At 45.1% G+C, this 21,609-nt stretch overlaps 1 protein-coding gene across 1 annotated transcript in view; it reads left to right on the top strand.

Annotated features, from left to right (window-relative positions):
• cux1a (cut-like homeobox 1a) overlaps positions 1–21,609 on the top strand; it is a 185,378-nt gene that overhangs the window by 106,753 nt on the left and 57,016 nt on the right. Inside the window, exons 4-7 of the mRNA XM_056284797.1 lie at positions 5,228–5,306; positions 9,310–9,447; positions 13,716–13,905; positions 19,401–19,480. Coding sequence (XP_056140772.1) covers positions 5,228–5,306; positions 9,310–9,447; positions 13,716–13,905; positions 19,401–19,480 — 487 coding nt within the window. The remainder of the gene's footprint in view (positions 1–5,227; positions 5,307–9,309; positions 9,448–13,715; positions 13,906–19,400; positions 19,481–21,609) is intronic.

The following is a 21,609-nucleotide window of genomic DNA, read 5'->3' as shown; positions in this document are numbered from 1 at the left end:
CTAAATGTAGCATACACTTAGACTGATATTGATTTTTTTAGGTGGCTAGAATACGTTTTGTTTCTGCCCCTGTTCACAGCAGTACGTTGCTTGCTAACCCTGCTGATACTCTCTCGGCTAAATGACGTTTCCAGTGGTGTAAATGACGTCTTACAACACTAGCTCAGAGGATTGTATGGATGACGATTCAGAGGCGTATGCGCTATGCATTCTGGTACGTGTAGGCGCTATGGGATAGACTCTGTGAGCAGGTCAGCATCGATTTTTCCGTCAATATAGTACAGAGTGAGGACTTTATTGCTTCAATCGTTTATATTATTCATCAATACTGATTGCACATACAAAAAAAAACATTGTGAAATTTCCCTTTAAGGTGTTGTGATTTAGTACTGATAAAGCTAGTAACCCGGCTGCACAAAACACCTCAAGTTTTCCCCTTAAGTATGACACTAAAGGCTTTATTCTCCTGAGCTGAAGGACTTAAAGGGTATTGCACAGAATCCCTTAAAACGTTTCCTTAGTTAAGGGCATCTGGATAGCGTAGCGGCCCATTCCATTACCTACCAACATGGGGATCGCCAGTTAAAATCCCCGTTTTACCTCCGGCTTGGTCGGGTGTCCCTACAGACACAATTGGCCGTTTCTGCGGATGGGAAGCCAGATGTTGGTATGTGTCCTGGTCGCTGCACTAGCGCCTCCTCTGGTCGGTCGGGGCACCTGTTCAGAGGGAAGGGGAAACTGGAGGGAATAGTGTGATCCTCCCATGTGCTACGTCCCCCTGGGGAAGCTCCTCAGTGTCAGGTGAAAAGAAGCGGCTGGTGACTCCACATGTATCAGAGGAGGCATGTGGTAGTCTGCAGCCCTCCCCGGCTCGGCAGAGGGGGTTGAGCAGTGACTGGGCCAGCTCAGAAGAGTGGGGTAATTGGCCGGGTACAATAGTCCAGTGTTTCCCAACCGAGTCCTCAAGGGACACCTATATCCTGCAGATTTTCTTTGCAACCCTGAATAGGTACCTGTTTATAGTTATTCAACCAATCAGCAATGAATTATGTCAGCTGTTGCACACCTTGCATAATTAAGTGCTGTGAGATGATTGGTTGAGTAAATACAAGCAGGACTACCTATGCAGGGTTACAATGAAAATCTGCAGGATAGGTGTTCCTTGAGGACTGGGTTGGGAAACGCTGCAATAGTCAATGCAAAATTGGAGCGGTTGAAGTGAGTTACCCCCTTCAATGCGAAGCACTTTGGGTGTGTAGAAAAGCGCTATAAAAATGTAATTATTATTGTTATACTGCAGTGACCAGGACACATACCCACATCCAGCTTCTGCAGACACGCAGACACGGCCAATTGTGTCTGTAGGGACGCCCGACCAAAGCCGGAGGTAACAATGGGATTCAAACCGCCGATCCCCATGTTGGTAGGCAACGGAATTGACCGCCATGCTACCCGGACGTTCCTTTAAGGGAATCTTAACTTAAGATGTTTTGTTTAACCGGCCCCTGGTGCTTATTTGTTCCCCCATGTCTGAGGTCATGTCTGAGGGAGTATGTAATTGGGTATGGGGGGTGTTGATGTCACATATCTAGATTGTAGGAGTTCATCAGGTGAGCGCGTGTGCATGTGTGTTTGGGTTTTCTTTGTCTACTCATCGCGTCCTGCTTTTTGTCAGTCTTTTTTTACAGGCTGACACGCTGTAGAAACATTAATAAATTCAATTGGTTGACTTTCGTTTCCTACTTTTATCAAAATAAAGTCTCCAAATAAGAACAGACCGAGGACTGCAGTCTGCACACAAATCAAATTAAGAACCAAAACCCGGCCAGACGTGGAAGCAAAACTAAAATTACCTCCAGTCGTCACTGTTACCACAGAAAAATCATGGAGGAAGCACTGTTGACAATATGTCTAGCCTCTTTCTTTGTCTCTCGCACTCAGGGCTTGGCAAGCTGGAAATTTGAACAGCTGTGAGTGTGTATACACTTTTTTTTGGGGGGTCTGTGTGTGTGTGTATGTCTGCGTGCGCACATGTTTGCAATAGAGTGAAAGAGTAAAAACAGGAGTGAGCAGAAAAGAGGGAGAAAAGGGACCTGGCTCAGCCTAGTCAGATCCAGATGTTTTCCGGCTGAAGCCCAGCTGAAAATGTTTAATTTCTTCCTCTCCCTGTCGGAGCCACACAGTGGCTTATGCTGCATTAGCTACTTGCTGTGGCGAACGGCCTGTCTGCGTTCATAAATTACACAATTCCTCAGCAGACTCTGGGCACTCAGTGAGTTGTCTTAGAAAAATGATTTTATATTTCTTTGTCCTTTAATGAAAAGATTTAGGAAAGTGTAAACGCTCTAATAAGGTCTTTGTAAGGAAGACAGTGAATGGATAAACTGTTGTTTCCAGGGCAGATGGGATTTGTTAGGTAGTGGTAACAGTGCCATCCCATGGATCACAAAAGACATTTGGAAGTAGGTGTGTGTGCATGTCTGCATGTCTGCATGTGTGTGTTACTGTAATTACAGCACAGCGGGTCTGGTTACCCCGGCTCCTCGTACTCCACTCTCCTCATACTCTCTCCCTTATCTCTCATCCCCTTCTCTGGTCAGCACTGACCCAGTTAGCGGGCCAACGTTTACCAGTAGTGCCAGAACCAGCTGATTGACAGGCTGCTTGCATTGCATACTGCTGGAATTCTATACCAGCCCGACCAAACTATCGCAGGTCTATACCAGCCCGACCAAACTATCGCAGGTCTATAACAGCCCAGCCAAACTATCGCAGGTCTATACCAGCCCAGCCAAACTATCACAGGTCTATACCAGCCCGACCAAACTATCGCAGGTCTATACCAGCCCAGCCAAACTATCACAGGTCTGTACCAGCCCGACCAAACTATCGCAGGTCTATACCAGCCTGACCAAACTATCACAGGTCTATACCGGCCCAGCCAAACTATCGCAGGTCTATATCAGCCTGACCAAACTATCACAGGTCTATACTGGCCCAGCCAAACTATCGCAGGTCTATATCAGCCCGACCAAACTGTCGCAGGTCTATACCAGCCCAGCCAAACTGTAGCAGGTCTATACCAGCCCAGCCAAACTATCGCAGGTCTATATCAGCCTGACCAAACTATCACAGGTCTATACCGGCCCAGCCAAACTATCGCAGGTCTATATCAGCCCGACCAAACTGTCGCAGGTCTATACCGGCCCAGCCAAACTGTCGCAGGTCTATACCAGCCCAGCCAAACTATCGCAGGTCTATACCAGCCCAGCCAAACTATCGCAGGTCTATACCAGCCCAGCCAAACTATCGCAGGTCTATACCAGCCCGACCAAACTATCGCAGGTCTATACCAGCCCAGCCAAACTATCGCAGGTCTATACCAGCCCGACCAAACTATCACAGCTCTATACCAGCCCGACCAAACTATCGCAGGTCTATACCAGCCCAGCCAAACTATCGCAGGTCTATACCAGCCTGACCAAACTATCGCAGGTCGATACCAGCCCAACCAAACTGTCACAGGTCTATACCAGCCTGACCAAACTATCACAGGTCTATACCAGCCCGACCAAACTATCGCAGGTCTATACCAGCCCGACCAAACTATTGCAGGTCTATACCAGCCCAGCCAAACTATCGTAGGTCTTATTTTGTCTCACCCTTGAAGGGAGGGGGAGGGAGAATTTCATAGACAGAGGGTGATTTTACAAGCATGTGATTGGTAGTTGTTGATCGCCAGATGTCTGTGCCCATTAGTGATAGTAAACCAATCTGTGTTAGCTTGTGTGTGTGTGTGTGTGTGTGTGTGTGTGTGTGTGTGTGTGTGTGTGTGTGTGTGTGTGTGTGTGTGTGTGTGTGTGTGTGTGTGTGCCTGTGTGCGTGTTTGTATGCTTGTACAGTACATCGTGCCAAATCATAATGAAACGCTTCCACAAGCTGATCAGACCACACACACACACACGCACGCACACACACACCCACCCACACACACGCACACACACACACACACACACACACACACACACACACACACACACACACACACACACACACACACACACACAGTGCAGCAGTGAAGGAGTTATTTCAATAGTGTTACAGTAGGTGCAAAATTGATGTTTTGGAATCCCAGTATGGAAAGAAAGCCCTGTATTTCCCACTAATGAGAGTTTAAAACAAATCCCAACACCCCCGTAACCCATCATCTCTCCTCTATTTCTCTCCCTCACCCTCTAACCCATCATCTCTCCTCTATTTCTCTCCCTCACCCTCTAACCCATCATCTCTCCTCTATTTCTCTCTCTCACCCTCTCTCCATTTAGCTCCTTTCTCCAGCGGTTGCAAGAGTGTTACTGTTCTGTATTTAGGGCAAGAGAGAGCTCGCGGAGAAGTAAATCTCTGGCTTGAATTTGCCCCCCCCACAACACACACACACACACACACACACACACACCTACTAACGCCTACACACACGCACACACACACACACACACACACACACACACACACACACACACACACACTCCCCCACAAACACCCCCCCCCCACACACACACACACAAACCACCGCCCTAACAACACACGCCTTACCTCTCGAGGAAACGGGGCGAAAGTACAGCACCAAATGTGGCAAAGTGGAGGTACTTTTATTGGGTTTGAGGTGTTGCTCTGCTACTGAACACAGGAAATTCCTCTCAACTTATTCCAAAGCGTATGATAGAACACAAGTCAAATATTGTCAGCCGTTGCACAAAAGCATGGATTTGGATTTTCTTCCAGCTGTATTTTATTAGATAACATAGAAAACTGGAGTGAAATGACTGTGAATAACCTTCTTTCTTTCTTTTTTGGAGATTGTGTAGGTGTGGACAAAAAAAAATCATTATTTTATCTTGAGTATTTCTGTATTGAAAAAGTTGAATGTGCATCATCATTCTTGCTGTTAACCGTGCGTGTGAGAAGTGGTGCTGTAATTAGCCAGGCTCTCGACCTCCACCAGCTCAAGTGGAGCGCGGCTCGGCGCCCAACAGCAAAATATTGCGGTTGGACTCAAAAGCTAAAATCTGTAAATATCGAACGGGGTGACTCTAAAAAAGAATCGTTGTGATCAGTCAAACCACAGCAGCTAAAAAGGGCTTTCTTTTCTGAGCTCAAGTGTCCACGGAGCAGCTCAGTTTGTCATGGAGTTCTTCACTTTTTGCCTTTTGTGGTTTTGTGATTGCAGATTGACGCAGTCAGTAAAAGGAGTAAGGAGTCAGAAGCTGCCTTCCTTAATGTCTACAAGAGATTAATCGATGCCCCAGGTAAGATGAAGCAGTTCCTCCGGATGTGTGTGGGTGTTTGTGTGAATTAAAATCAGGATGACATAAGAGTTAGCCAGGCAAACAAAGATGGGTGGAGGAATGAGTTGGAAAGGAGCTGAGGCAGGATGAGTGTCAGAGTGTGAATGATTGAAGGAGGATGTCCAGGGGGCTAAAACCAATGAAATGGTGTCAGCAGGTTTAAGGGATGTCACTCAACTGATGTTTTGTCACAGAAACAGTGGGACCATTTGTTATCTCTCTCTCTCTCTCTCTCTCTCTCTCTCTCGCTCTCTCTCTCTCGCTCTCTCACGCACACACACACACACACACACACACACACACACACACACACACACACGCATGCACGCATGCACGCATGCACGCAAACACACATTCCACTTAAAAAATCCTTGAAGTTGAGCATCCGGGTAGCGTAATGGTCTATTCCGTTGCCTACCAACATGGGGATTGCCGGTTTGAATCCCCGTGTTACCTCCGGTTTTGTCGGGCGTCCCTACAGACACAATTGGCCGTGTCTGCGGGTGGGAAGCCACATGTGGGTATGTGTCCTGGTCGCTGCACTAGCGCCTCCTCTGGTCGGTTGGGGCGCCTGTTCAGGGGGGAGGGGTAACTGGGGGGAATAGAGTGATCCTCCCACGTGCTACATCCCCCTGGGGAAACTCCTCACTGTCAGGTGAAAAGAAGTAGCCGGCGACTCTACACTCCACATGTGTCGGAGGAGGCATGTGGTAGTCTGCAGCCCTCCCGTGATCGGCAGAGGGGGTGGAGCAGCGACCGGGACGGCTCAGAAGAGTGGTGTAATTGGTCGGGTACAATTGGGGAGAAAAAGGAGGTGGGGTTGGGGGATCCAACAAAAAAAAGTAGCTCATCTTTATCATTTTCTTCCTCCATTCATCAGACAAGGCATGCGACCGGGATGGCTCAGAGAGCAGGGTGATTGGCCAGGTACAATTGGGAAGAAAAAGGGGGGGGGGGAATCCCCCCCCAAAAAAAATCTTTGAATTTCCCATAATGTACAGATCTTTCCCATAATGATTGATGTTGATAATGATTATATTGACTTGTGAATTGGCATTCCCATACACACACACATGCAAATAGAAGACTGGACATGTGTGTGTGTGTGTGTGTGCACGCGCGCGTGCGCATGTATGAGGTGAGCTGAATTTAGTGATTCTGTCACAGACTATCGTCTCTCACTTTCTGTCTCTCCATCATTGTCTTCCTCTCTCGTGTGTCTCGTGAGCAATGGATATAATACAATCATATGTTTGCATAATGATGCCAGCTGTCTCATTAAAGAAAATCAACTGGAATTGGGGCGTACTGTAATTAGCGGTGCAGCAATTAGCTGTGATGTCAGCGTTCAATGCCAAGCAGGCCAGGCCATGCAAAATCTGCCGTGCTCAGACATCCCTCTACATTAGCTCTAACATTATTTGCTTCAGTTCAGAGCAAAGTGTTGTACAAGCTACTTCCAATCAAATTAACCCAGTCGCAAGACGACTAGCATGCTGCTGCAGGGCCTTCTTCACGTGTCCACAATGGAGACAGATAGATCTGACTTGCTGCCGTGGCGTGGAGTTAAAGGCAGACATGGTGTTCCCAGGTGGGACATTAGTAAGTCTGGAGGATGGGGAGAGCAGCGTCTACTACCAGCCGGCAGTACACACGTACAGCTGTTGTGTTGCGTTGCGTGCAAGGCACACTTCAAAAGGACAGATGGCATGCATGTACACCTTATTGTCTTGTTTGTGCCTTTTCCCCTGTGGATCTCACAATTCAAGCTGGTCCTCAACCAGTTTCAGTCTGTTCCACCATCTTATCATTTGCTGTTGTGTTTTCCTGGCTTTTTTTTTTTTGCCCTTTTTTTTCATTCATCATGCCGGTTTGCACCCACCTTTTTTGCTGAGATGGCTTCTCCCGTGACATCAATATGAAGCAAATACAGGCGTGCATGTTATGTTGGCAGTACATCGCAGCCCTGTGCCAAACAACAAGATTGCCATCCAGGGGTGAAAGTAAGGATTTTTCAGCCCTAGCTGCTATAAAATATTTACTAGCCCCGATAAATTATTAGAAGCCCAATATGAGTAATGCAGCTTTAAAGTTTAGACTCTGGAAATTGTACATCAAAAGGCTGAGCGCCACAGACTTAAATGGTGTGAGGATAGCCAAGGCCCCACCGGTCCCCCAGCGCTCCGCAAACACTCTCACTTTTTTTTTTTTTGCCACTCATAATTTTTGAATGAGGAGTTTTTGGTTGAGGCAGTGGTGGAAAAATATGCATAATGTATCATTCGCAAAGTCAATTTAGGCTAAATTTCTTTGCAGCTGTCAGCTCTGTTTAAGCAGGTCATGGGCAATGATGATTGGCTCACTGATTTTGTTTGGTAGGCCGATCGGTTTTGTACAGACCCCATTAAATTTGTAGAGCACTTTACTTTTTTAATTGTTTTATGGCAACATATTTGCCACTTGCCAGATGTGCTGCTTTGTTTTTCGAACTCACCCATCCTCTAAACCTTTGCATTGGGCGACAAGCTTAATTTCAAGCCCTATTGCCATCATATTGAGGAAAAATCACTTCTAGATCTTGTTCAAATATAAATCATCAAAATGGATGCAGTTTTTCCTTGCTTATGCTGTATTTTGTTGTGGTAAAGAGGTTTGAGACAGATGTTATTAAAATGCAAACTAGCCTTGCAACTCCAAACTACCTGACTTTAAAGGTTTGCTTCAGTATCAGCTGTTGTGCCAGATGTAGGCTGTTCCCTAAACAACTGAATAAGTGAGTTATCACTATATAAAAATAAATGTATATTGCAACTAGAAAGTAGCCCATCGGGGGCATCCGGGTAGCGTAGCGGTCCATTCCGTTGCCTACCAACATGGGGATCGCCAGTTCGAATTCATATGTTACCTCCAGCTTGGTTGGGCGTCCCTACAGACACAATTGGCTGTGTCTGCGGGTGGGAAGCCGGATGTGGGTATGTGTCCTGGTTGCTGCACTAATGCCTCCTCTGGTCAGTCGGGGCATCTGTTCAGGGGGGGGAATAGCATGATCCTCCCACAAACTATGTCCCCCTGGTGAAACTCCTCACTGTCAGGTGAAAAGAAGCAGCTGGTGGCTCCACGTGTATCGGAGGAAGCATATGATAGTCTGCAGCCCGCCCTGGATCGACAGAGGGGGTGGAGCAGTGACCGGGATGGCTTGGAAGAGTGGTGTAATTGACCGGGTACAATTGGGGAGAAAAAGGACGGGGGGGTCCAAAAAAAAAAGCTCATCTTTATCATTTTCTTCCGCCATTCATCAGACAAGGCATGCAAGACCGTGTGCACACTCAAAATGATCTTTGAGGCCACTCTCATGGCTGAGCGGAATAAACCTCCATTCTTGCAATCCACTCGTCATGTGGCTGGGAGGTTCGTATCCCAGACTCGCCGTAACCGGTCACGGCCAGAGCGTCCACGGGGTTAGGCGTTCATTAGGCCACCCTTACCCAAGGGATAGTGGGTGTAGATCGGTGTAGGGTTTGGGGACTCGTCGTTCTCCAGTGACTCCTCTGGTCCATCCGGGCGCCTGCAGCCAAGCAACCGAAAGCATTCTCCCTACGTCTCCTTCATGGCCTGAAGGTAATGCAATCCATGCGAGGCTTCAGCGTGTAAACTAGCGAGAGCAGCCGACACGAGTTTGACGGAAGCTGGTGTTACGACTATCTCCTTCCTGTGGAAACGGGAGCCAGGGGAGTTATTCGACGAGAGTTCTGGCCATATGCCATTGGGTTAATCAGGTGGGATAAGGGGAGAAACTAGAAATAAATTTATTAAAAAAAAAAAAGATCTTTGAAACCAATACCCATACACGCATGACCCTCACACACACTTTCACTCTCTTAAATGAGCTGTATACAGTAGTATGAATCACAATAAGTTATAGTCAGTGGAAAATGATCATGCTCCCGCTCCCCATTCTCCACAGACCCGGTGCCGGAGTTGGAAGCTTGCCAGCAGCTCCAGCTGACAGTGCAGAGCATGCACGATGTGGAGACAGAGAACGAGAGCCTCCGGCAGGCCCTGGAGGCCTACAAGCAGGACCGAGCCCAGCTCCAAAATCATGGTCAGGCCAAGCACATAATCACTCGTTCACGCAGGCACACACACACACACAAACACATGCACATTCTTGTACTTCATGTTTATGCCTATATTTTATATTTTGTCTTGTAAGGTAAAGCACTATGAGCTTACTTGTAATGAAATGTGCTATATAAATAAAGTTGCCATTGCCATTCTATCTTTGTGCGGACCCCTCGTTGACTACATTCACTTCCTAGCCTTTAACCCTAACCTTTACCATCAGAACTACCTGCTTAACCTCATTCTAACCTTAACATAATCCTAATCCTAACCCTAAACCCAAGAATTGACCCTAAAATAAACCCTTTAAGAAGTGAGGACTGGCCAAAATGCCCTCACTCTGATGGTTAAAAACTCAAATGGGTCTGCGCAAAGATAGAAGTAGTGCAAGAACACTCTCTCTCTCTCTCTCTCTCTCTCTCTCTCTCTCTCTCTCTCTCTCTCTCTCTCTCTCTCTCTCTCTCTCTCTCTCTCTCCCTCTCCCTCTCTCTCACACACACACAGACTGTGTGTCTGAGTCAGTCTCCTGCGTGTTTTCTTTGATTAGATTTGAAAAGTGCTCAGATGAACGTTACTAAGAAAAACAGGTTTGGAGAGGAAGGCAAAAGCCAAAACTGGGGAATAGTATAAAAACATAACAGTAGTCCACCTGTGAATTTGTAGCTTTTTTTGTAAGTATATAGAAAAGTAAGAACGTAAAACAACATGGCATTTATTAACTAAATGTATTTTTCAAAAATATCACATTTCGTGGCAAGCCCAGCAGGCTGTCAAAATGTGAGGTTGCCCCTAATGTGTTGCTCCGCAGCCCTGATACTTTGGACCCACAAAATGTGAATTTGTATTCCCAGAGAGATTATTTTCTGTAGTAACGAGTTTAGTTGTCAATCAGAAAATCTCCCCTTCACCTTAAAAAAGTCCTCCTGGCGGCTCATGGCCGCCCTCGCTGATTTTCTTATTGTTTGTCTTTGGAGCAGCTCCAGATTTTACCTCTGGTTAATGTCAGAGGTTTCACTTCTGCTGCACTGTTTTCTGGCTTTGGGGGAAAGTTTATCATGTTCACAAACAGTGATGGCTACGCTCCCTCTCCCTCTCCCTCTCTCTCTCCCTCTCCCTCTCCCTCTCTTTCTCTCTCGCTCTCTCTCTCTCGTGCTCTCCCTCTTTCTGTTTTTCTTTCCCTGTTAGAGAGGCTGGGTAATTGAGGGAAAATAAGGAGGGGAAGAAAAGGGTGCAAAGACTTGCCCTCCCTGCCTTTGGAATCCCCCTCTGACCAACAGCTAATTGATAGCTCAATAACGGCTATATCTTATCTACCTGTTGTTTTTTGTTTTTTTTGTATTTGGACCCTTATTCTGTTCTCTTACCAATAACCTCACCCCCTGCCACCATCACCCTTGTTTCTCGCCTTAATCCCCCAGCTTCAGTAATACCTGATTCCTGAGCCATTCTCCCTACTGAGACTCATCTCTCTCTCTCTCTCCCTCCCTCTCCCACAAGTCCCCCTCTCTGTCTCTCTGTCTCTCTGTCTCTCACTTTCTCATTCTCTCGCTCTCTCTCTACCACAAGTCCCCCTTTCTCTCTCTCTCCCACAAGCCCCCCCCTACTCTACCCAGACTAAGGGCTGTATTGATTGCCTGTAAACTAGATCTGTGAAGTGAAATTGAACAGTTTAGGGGAGAAAAGGGCTCTGAGGGTGACTTGTCGACATTGATTATATGTCAAGGCTAAATTGTCCAAGTTTAAATCACCATAGAGGAGGCGGGAAAAAGAGGGTGGACTTGAGAAAAGAGAGAAAAATAGGAGCTTTCCCTTGGTGATACTCTCTGATCTGGTTACATCGCTGGAAGTGTTGGGCCTCCGTAATGAAGTGACTGCACACACACACACACAATGCTTCTGCACTTTCTGCACAGAAATAAAAACTTCATTATCATTCATCAGCTTGATTTAATATTCATTTTGGCTGGACTGGCCAGCAGGCTGGCCCTACAACCACGAATGTCAATGAGTGATCATGTTTAGAGTGACTGACTGAGTGATCATGTTTGACCCTATTGGGCTGCTGGATGAGGTGACCAACAATGTCACTGAAGTTACATGACTTTTCAGCAGATAGATATCGCATGCTAACAAATGGAATATATTGCTGCTCGTGGATACTACTGAGTGGCACAGTGGCGCAGTGGTTAGCGCGGCTGCCTCACAGCAAGAAGGTCTTGGGTTTGAGCACAGGGGTTGTCCAACCCTGGGGGGTCGTCCCGGGTCGTCCTCTGTGTGGAGGTTGCATGTTCTCCCCATGTCTGTGTGGGTTTCCTCCGGGTGCTCCAGTTTCCTTCCACAATCCAAAGACATGCAGGTCAGGTGAATTGACTGTACTAAATTGTCCCTAGGTGTGAATGTATGTGTGTGTGTGTGGGCGGGCGCTGTGATGGCCTGGCGGCCTGTCCAGGGTATCTCCCTGCCTGCCGCCCCGTGACTGCTGGGATAGGCTCCAGCATCCCCACGACCCCGAGAGCAAGATAAGCGGTTTGGATAATGGATGGATGGATGGGTACTACTGAAATGCTAAGAACAGAATATTCTGCTGCTCTTTCCACATCTGGATAGACACTGTACCAGTCCAGCATTGGGCAGAGTAGGAGAGGAAACAGCTCTCCATGCACCAAGAGGCATGAGGGAGAGCGCAAAGTTAAAGCAGCCCGAATAACAATCACTCTGACAAAACACTCAATACAGAATGAGTCTGGAAAAAAACAAGAGACATACACAGATACAAGCAGATGAACAAGATGGGGGACTTAACAGATAATTAGAATAGATATTTAATTTAATAATTACAATTAAGTTTTCTTTCTAGTCAAACATACCAAGATATAAGTGGAAAGTTTTGTTCTTGCAACTGCATTTATAACCTATTTTTTCTCAAGCCTAGCTTAGCCCTGTTATGTGATATGCTGCTTCAGTACACTTTAACAAAAAATATTACTGGGACCACTACAGAAAATTTCAGATGAGCATTTAATGTCCAAGCATTCACATTATAGACACTACCACTGACTATCCCTGTAACAACCTGGCCACAATTTTGAACATTAACCACACACTGTCCAGCCATATACTAGGTTTTGACCTTGTCTTGTTGTTTGACATTCAGGCACAAAATCCACAAGTGAAAAGGCACAGAACAAAAGTCACAGAACAAAAACTGATAAGATCACAGAAACGTATTACTTGCCAAAAAGCACAGGTCAACAACAACGTCAGCAAGACGCTTGAAGGTTGTACAATATAGCTCAGGTCAGTCACACTCCTAGTCAACTTCCTGATACCAAGAGTTGAATGGACTGGCGTGAAACAGAATTTTAGACCCCGGAAAATCCTTTCTGGTCTTTCTCCGAAGGGGATTGTTGGCACAGTACATGCCATATAACCATTTCACCCTCACCACTTTGGTTTGTCTGGTTGGGAATTTTGATAGAGATTAACAAAACATCGTTAGACTCAAATGTATTGGAGTAAACAGAGTGGAAGCCTTCAATCTACAGAAGAAAGTACTCTAAAACATGCAATTTGACAACGCAGTACAGATTCGACTTATATCCTGCTACCAACCTTAGACTTATCACACTTTTTAGTGCTGCGTCCACCAGAACTTTTTCAAGGGATTAACATCATCACGTTTGGCTGATCTCCCTGGAGCCGTTTGCTTGTTAGATGGTTTTCTGCTGACTGGATGGACCTGCTCGCAGTTAACTAAACATTACAAAATGAAAGTAAAGCAGGAATTTTCATTATCTTGTTAATTTGCCAGCATCTTAAATTGAAGACTGCCACCATGTCTGTTTCTCATTATTTTGCAGTTGATTCCTGGTGCAGTCTCTCCCTAGCGAGTTGTTCCAAATGCAGTTATTACTTCCTTTTAATGGCAAATGGCAAACCTACAGTGAAAGTTTTTCAACCATAATTTTTTTCACTTGAGGATTTCTTGTTTATCCGAAGCTACTGGGAAACAACAGCGTTTTTGCCTGATCACATTTTAGTTCACAGAATATGGCGATGTTGTTATAGGTCATTGGGACTTGATGCGCTTCATAAATTGGCCCAGTTTTCATTTGATGCAGAATTCCAGCGAAGGCTGAATTATTTATAAGCATCTACTATATAGGTCCTGTGGTCCACCTGCAACATGATGAATTGAGTTTCAAATTTTTACCACATCCATATGTCTTGCCATCGCTCTCTTCTCAGAAATGACAATTAAGGCGCTAAAAGAGCAGATCCAGGAGTATGAGAAGACCTTGAAACAGCAGGCCAAGGACCTGGGGCAAGAGGAGACGCAAGCAAGCCAAAAGGGAAAGCAGGAGGGCGAGAAGGAGGGGGTGACAGAAGAGAGCGAGGAGAGCAACAAAGTCCACAACAACCACACAGAGGAGAAGAGGTAAGAGCTTTCTCTCTCTGCTGCTATTGTTGTTGGCCCACCGCCCATCAGCTACAAGCAAACGTCGGTCTACCATAAAAAGCAAGTTAAGTTGTTGGCACCTTCGCTGGAAAATGTCTGCACACTGACAACTCCCGTGTACAAACTACCTGATAATCATCTCCACAGGCTAATTAATTGAGACTATTGCCAAACCTAAGCCTTTTATCACTACCCTTGATTTTATGCTTGCTGACATCTCAGGGAGTTCTTTAAGTCCATTTCGAATTACAGTTATTTGATTTGTCCTTATCAACTGGCATTGGACTTGCCAACTTGAAGAATGCAGTCACTTTTTCTACAACCCATTCTTGCGCTTTGTTTTGACTTTTATAACCCTCTGTTAATGTTTTTTTTTACACATTACAAATAATCCAATATGCTCTACCCTTACTGTTGACTAACTTAAATGAGACAGCATGGTATCCCCGCTTTAGCTGCACATCAGCCTTACATGCCAGTGTAAATAAGAATACATTTTAAAAATGTATTCATCACCTTGAAGGTATCCCTTCTGTCTAGGGCCAAGCCATATCGCTAAACCCAGGGAGTTAAGGCCATTTCACATGACAACCGGCAAAATGGCGCATCGCTGGCGGAGCCATTGTTTTCCTATGAAGAGAGCATTGACGCTTAGCTCACCACAATGCCGGGCCATTTATTCATCCTTTTATCATGAAAAGTAGTCAAGTGAGATTTATTTGTATAGCCCTGAATCATAATTTAGTCTCAAGGGGATTAACAATCGTAATAACCTTCTGTACGATGTACGATGCCACCTGTACTTAAACCCTCGATTCAAATGAGGAAAGATGCCACAGAAAAAAACCTTATCGTGGGAATAAAAATTGAGAAACCTCAGGAAGCAAGTGTGACAGAGGAGGATTCCCTCTTCCATAGACATGCAATGTGTGCCAAATGGACTGAGTAGACTGCAGTAACAGATTTACAGTAACTACTCAATGAGGCACTAAATGATTACACACAGGATAATAGTGCAGATTAATACAATTAATACACAAGACACATTTTGTTTCGTACAGTAGAAGCTCTTGGTCCATGGTACTGACAACAATTCAACTGAGCATTGCATGTCAAATCCCTTCAGTGGCAAGAGGAGGAGAAACCACTCTGGCTTGTAGCGGTGTGAAACCTTGACCTCAGCTGCCAGAGTTTTACAAGTTGAATTTGAAAATGGAATTTTGTTTTTTCGTTATCTTAACTGGAACGATTATATCTGTGCTTCTTGTGTCTGGTTTAGAAATCTGAGTTTGCAAAAAAAAAAAAAACCTTGCGTATGGGCAGCACGGTGGCGCAGTGGTTAGCGTGGTCGCCTCACAGCAAGAAGGTCCTGGGTTTGAACCCCGGGGTTGCCCAGCCTTGGGGGTCATCCCGGGTCGTCCTCTGTGTGGAGTTTGCATGTTCTTCCCATGTTTGTGTTGGTTTCCTCAGGGTGCTCTGGTTTCCTCCCACAGTTCGAAGACATGTATGTCAGGTGAATCGGCCGTACTAAAATTGTCCCTAGGTGTGAATGTGTTTATGTGTGTCGTCCCTGTGATGGCCTGGCGGCCTGTCCAAGGTTTCTCCCTGCCTGCCGCCCAATGACTGCTGGGATAGGCTCCAGCATTCCATGACCCCGATTGGGATAAGCGGCTTGGATAATGGATGGAACCTTGAGTATTACATTTAACTTGAAGTGGTTTGATTCGAGCTCTTGTTGCAATTATCCATCTCCAGTCTGTGGCATCAACAGGGTTAACAACACTTTTGATATCTAAGACTCATATTTGGACAAATCTGGATGATTTTTTGTGCAGTGGGTGTGAGACTGACAGTGGCACAAACGTCTGACCCTGACTGGCATTGGGAAACTACCAACTCATTTCCCACCTGAAATGATAATAGCTGTCTTATACGCATTACAACATATTACTTATTGTAAACTGACTGAGGTGCGGAGCATCTGTGACATTATGATCATGATGCTATTAATGTAACATTAATATTGAGGGCTTGTCATGCAGCCCACACAGCTGTTACCCACGGGCTTTTACAGCTCCCATTCTCTGAGACGGCACACACAAAATCCACATACTACATGCCCACTACATACCCACTGACGATCTCATTGACTGGTAATACCTTTAATTTACCGTTGTTTATTTGGCACTAAAAGCCCTTGTATGATGTTAATACCCTGGCTAAGCTCTTCTAATGATACTGGCTGCCAGCTTGCCACTCGAGACATTTGCTATGTCTCTCCTATTATGTAAGCTGTGACTGGTTGCAGACATCAGTGCTCTTCCCACTTTCGCCCGTCTCCTGTTTTTTTGTTTTTGGTATTCTGCTGCAATGTGGCCATAACCCCATTCTGCTTCCTCTGATTATTGTACTGGTTCAGCAGATGCTAAAAATAGCATTTTAGAGGAGGGGTGTGAGAGCAAAGGTATGAGGGGGTCAAGAGGAGGTGTGTAGTGAACCGGGCAAACAGCCAATGTAGGGCTAGTCAGAGCTAATGTATAAAGGAGAGTAGGCCTTTCCCAACGGCTGCTTTTGGTAATGTGCCTTTTTTTGTTGTTGTCACCTTTTGAAGTTGAAAGGTGGGACAAGTAAGGTTGATAAAAATTGGAGGCCCTCAAATCTGTCATCTGCCCTTTAAAGTCAAGAGGGACTAGTGTGGATGGACTAGGCTGTGTGTTTGTCTGGGATGAAAATCTAATGATTTTCAATCTGTGTTAACTTGAATAGTTTATATAAGATGTTAAAGGAAGGCCAGCAAATTAGGGGGGTTTAGGGGAGAGCATGGAAGACCCCATTTTAGGGCAAGCCATTTCACCAACTTTATTTCCTGAGTGAAATGAATTCCCAACAAAGACAGAGCTGTTGCAACGTCATAGCACATTAGAGTGACACGGTGGCCCAGTGGTTAGCACTGTCGCCTCACAGCAAGAAGGTCCTGGGTTCAAACCCCAGGGTTGTCCAACGTTGGGGGTCATCCCAGGTCGTCCTCTGTGTGGAGTTTGCATTGTTCTCCCCGTGTCTGCGGTGGGTTTTCTCAGGGATCTCCGATTTCCCCCACCATCAAGAAGACATGCATGTTTGTGTTAATACTCCTGTCTGTGTCCCTGACCAAGGCAATGGAAAGAAGAACTGGAGTTGGTCCCCGGGTGCTGCACAGCAGCTTCCCACTGCTCCTGGCTACACAGCTAGGATGGGTTAAATGCAGAGTGTAATTTCCCTATGGGGATCAATAAAGTATCTCAAAATCAAATTGAAAAAAGCATAAACCTCACAGGGATTGTTTGAATCGATACATTGGGACTGTATGATATGATGATATATGTATATCGTGTGGCAATAGAAAAACGTCTATCGTTTCATATTATGCTCTATCGTTTGTTTCATTGTGCTGCAAATCACACTCTACAATGTTTCTCATCATTTGGAATCTGCCCATCTTTTGTGTGGATAACATTAATAAATTACTCTTATTGGCTTTTTACTTGTGAAGCTTTTATTGCACTTATGTAGTAGTAACATAACTAGTGTAGTTGTCGTTGACTCTCCAACTCTCCACCACTATCTGTCTCGCCTCCTCTCTGCAGAACTCCGTGTGTGGAGGGGCGGAAACAGAGAGGAGAGAAGACTAGGAACCAACGCGACCAAAAATGACAGCAAAATGCAGTAGAGCCTATGTTTATTTATGTTATTCACCTAATTTATGTGCACTCATTTCATCTCAGCTCAGTGTGAGATTTTCTACTGCGTTTTGCTGTCTTTTATGGTCACTCTGCTTTCTGTGGTTCAGCGATGGCGGGGCTGCTCCTCCACACACACACACACACACACACACACACACACACACACACACACACACACACACACACACACACATACACACATAGCGTGTGCACATGCTGGGGGCACACAGACCAGAAAATATTTATACATTGAATTTACACAAAATATGCTATATCGTGATATGTGTTGTTATGGGGATATGAAATGACCTATATCAGGATGTGTTAACAGCAACTAAAATGGCTCCGACCTACCTGGACTCCCTCATTCAGGTCTACACTCAGTCCCGCTCACTATGCTCTGCCAATGAAAGGCGCCTGGCACTTCCACCACAACGGGGCCCTAAGTCACTAGCCAGACGCTTCTCTTCTGTAGTTCCCCGGTGGTGGAACGAGTTGCCAAACTCCATTCGATCCACTGAGTCCCTCGCCATCTTTAAGAAGAAGCTAAAGACCCAGCTTTCTCGAACACCTTCACACCTGACAGTATTAAAAAAGAAAAAAAATTTGCTCTGTGCACCCTATGCATTGCCTTTTGCACTGCCTGTTGACACCTATGTCCTGTTGGACTTGAACCTAGTTTTTTGACACTTGCGTTGTCACCTCTTGACTAGATCCTTGCTTGTGTTATATTAACTCTCAGATATACGTCGCTTTGGATAAAAGCGTCAGCTAAATGAAATTGTAGAAAATTGTAAATATGAGATTTTGGTCATATCGCACAGTGCTACGATACAGGCCATAAAATTCTGCCAATGTCCAGTATCGCATGTGGTGAAAGAAAGTTCTACCAGCAGGTCGTGCCAGGTCAGAACAAAACCAGTCCACCCTTTAGGTAGACTAAGGTGTTTGCCTGGGTCGACATGTCAGACACCTGCTGTTGTCTTTCTCCGTCCACTGTTCCCTTAAATTAAGGACTCCATTTGATACTGCTGAGCACCAGTTTAGCAAACAGTCAGACAGGGTGATAAGTTTAAACCACAGATTTGGTGGTGAAGATAGCTAATGTTTAATCAGTACTTTTAGGTTTCAGGTTATACAGCCAATGTGGTGTTAATGATCACATCTCAATGAACCAGTCAATCAATCAATCAATCAATCAATCAATCAATCAATCAATCAATCAATCAATCAATCACACACATGCACACACACGCACTCACACACAGATTTACTTACTGTTTGTACTGTTATTTGTGTTTTTGTGGCTATGATATGCCTATATATAATGGCAATGAAAATGTACAAATATTAATCTTATCTAAGTAAACCAATCAATTTCAAAATGGTATCAGTTCATTATAAAGGTAGGTAAATGTCAACATCTTTCCTTGACACCAACTTTATCAGATAATTCCTTGGAAAATCAGAATCACTGAAGTTTATAAATAATTTTTTCCCTGGTCTTAGTGAGACTTTTTCACCTTAGATGTGATCTCACACAGAAAGCAGTGGGACAATGCAATACATTGATAATAAATGCAGATTACATTCAGCAGCCATACATATTTCTGGATAGGTGGATAAATGCCAAATAATGAATAGCTAGGAATAATTAAAAGTTATAGCTAATGGTTTTTCTGGCAAAGCAGAACGACTGACCTCTGTCTTCATTAGCCATTGCTAATGAAACCAATTATGTCATTCTATTCATAGTGAGGACGGTGAACAGCAGGACTTGGCTGAATCAAATATGGAGGAGCCAGACACCGAAGCCCAGCCCCTGCAGATAAACGGTAAAAGAAAATCCAACAATGTATTTCATCTTCAAAGTTTAAACCATATTCAGATATCCCAGAAAGTTGAATCACTTCATCTGGACACAACGTTTGTGGGAGAAACGTTTCATCACTCATCTAATGCCCCTTTTTCCACTACATGGTACCGGCAACTCGACTCGACTTTTTCGTTTTCCATTACTGGAAGGTACCGGCATTTTTGTAACTGTTACCACTTTTCTGGTACCGCCTTTGTCGAGATTCCAAAAAAAACTGGAGCGGGTACCAAAATCAATGCAGACCAGCTACACTGAGGGGGTACTGTTACGGTAATGGAAAACGACACTCTGCAAGTCTAGTCGAGTCGAGTTGAGCCGGTACCATGTAGTGGAAAAGGGGCATAATTGACTTCTTCAGTCTCAGCTGACTGCAGGTAACCCCACCCTTATAAACAATACAGTGGCATAACGGCTGAAATCAACCATCAGTTTCATATGCAGATTGCCGTGCATACGAAATCAGTCGTTGTTTTCAGTCGTTAACATGCATGAAAACATTTAATTAAGTGCTTTCTTAAAAGAGATTCAGCTACCACTACAAACAGAGCCAAAATCAAGGACTTCTGCCTTTTGACTCTCAAAACCATATCAAAACCCTTTGTCCACAATCCAATCTCAATCCATCACGCGAAACTGGTCATTTGCAAATACAAGGAATTTGGTACCATGATTACATGATTGACATTAATGTGCATTTACAGTGTCCTTTTTCCTCAGCTTTTGAAATGGCTGAAGAGTTGTTCACGTCTCAGTTCTCAGTGCCACTTACAGTTCAAAGGACTTTGTCGATGCAGGAAAAAATTTTCTATTTTTCAATGAACTACCGCTGTTTAGTTCCTCATTGCTTACCCACCTGAGTTTGAATAGACACGCCAGCAACTGTGAATAAAAATATGCTGAATATGGATAGAAATCACAACTCCCTGTACACATTATTAAAAGGTGTTTAAAACACATCCCTGAACACTTCTGAAGGTGGTTTTGGTAGTTGGATCTCAATCTATCCTAAATGTGTCTTGGGTCCATTGTGTATGCCAGGAGTAAAAGCACCACAGGACAACCTAAATATCTAAAATATTCAACAGTATCTAAGTTGACATGGGAGTAGAGTTTCAGATAATGATAGGCATTTTTCTGCACTGTACTGTACTGTACAGTGCAGAACACAAAAACCTAAAGATTTTAGATATCGGAAACATAACCAAAATATGGCCCAGGCGTTATTACAGTGACAACTCAATTCTGTTTTACTGCTGATCTCTGGGCTTTGGGGCCACCATGGATGTCTAACGCCCACACTCTTTCCATCTCACTCTCTGACAGGCATCGTGCTAGTGCTGGCCTAGCAAGTGTCTGATTCATTGTTGTCATCAGGCATGACCTGCTGCCCGCATGAAGGCCAAGCGCAGCCTGTCACAGTCAATCAGTGCTGTCCCCCCATGCAGGCTCATTGTCCTTTCCATGCCACTAAACTGGCAAAGTGTGATGCTCTGTCATAGCTAGATTAGTTAGCCAACTCAAGTGGCCATCTAGCCACATTGGATGGTAGCGGGAAGAGGAAGAGGAGTCAGTCAGACTTTATTTAGTTTCAAATCAAACTTTAGTTTACTTTTAGCACATTATATATGTTTAAAATGCAATGCATTAGGGGCGTCTGGGTAGTGTAGCGGTCTATTCTGTTGCCTACTAATACAGGGCTCACCGGTTCAAATCCCCGTGTTGCCTCCGGCTTGGTAGGGTGTCCCTACAGACACAATTGGTGGTGTCTGCGTGTGGGAAGCTGGATGTGAGTATGTGTCCTGGTCGCTGCACTAGCGCCTCCCCTGGTCGGTTGGGGTGCCTTTTGGCGTGGGGGAACTGGGGGGAATAGTGTGATCTTCCCACACGCTACGTCCCCCTGGCGAAACTCCTCACTGTGAAGTGAAAAAAAGCGACTGGCAACTCCACATGTATCAGAGGAGGCATGTGGTAGTCTGCAGCCCTCTCTGGATTGGCAGAGGGGGTGAACTAGTGACTGGGATGGCTTGGAAAAGCGGGGTAATTGGCCAAGTACAATTGAGGAGATAAAGAGGGGGAAATCCCCCCCCA

Source organism: Lampris incognitus, chromosome 8, assembly GCF_029633865.1.
Source record: "Lampris incognitus isolate fLamInc1 chromosome 8, fLamInc1.hap2, whole genome shotgun sequence".
Lineage (NCBI taxonomy): Eukaryota > Metazoa > Chordata > Actinopteri > Lampriformes > Lampridae > Lampris > Lampris incognitus.
Note: the sequence above shows the minus strand (reverse complement) of the source record. Positions and strands in the feature narration are given on the sequence as shown.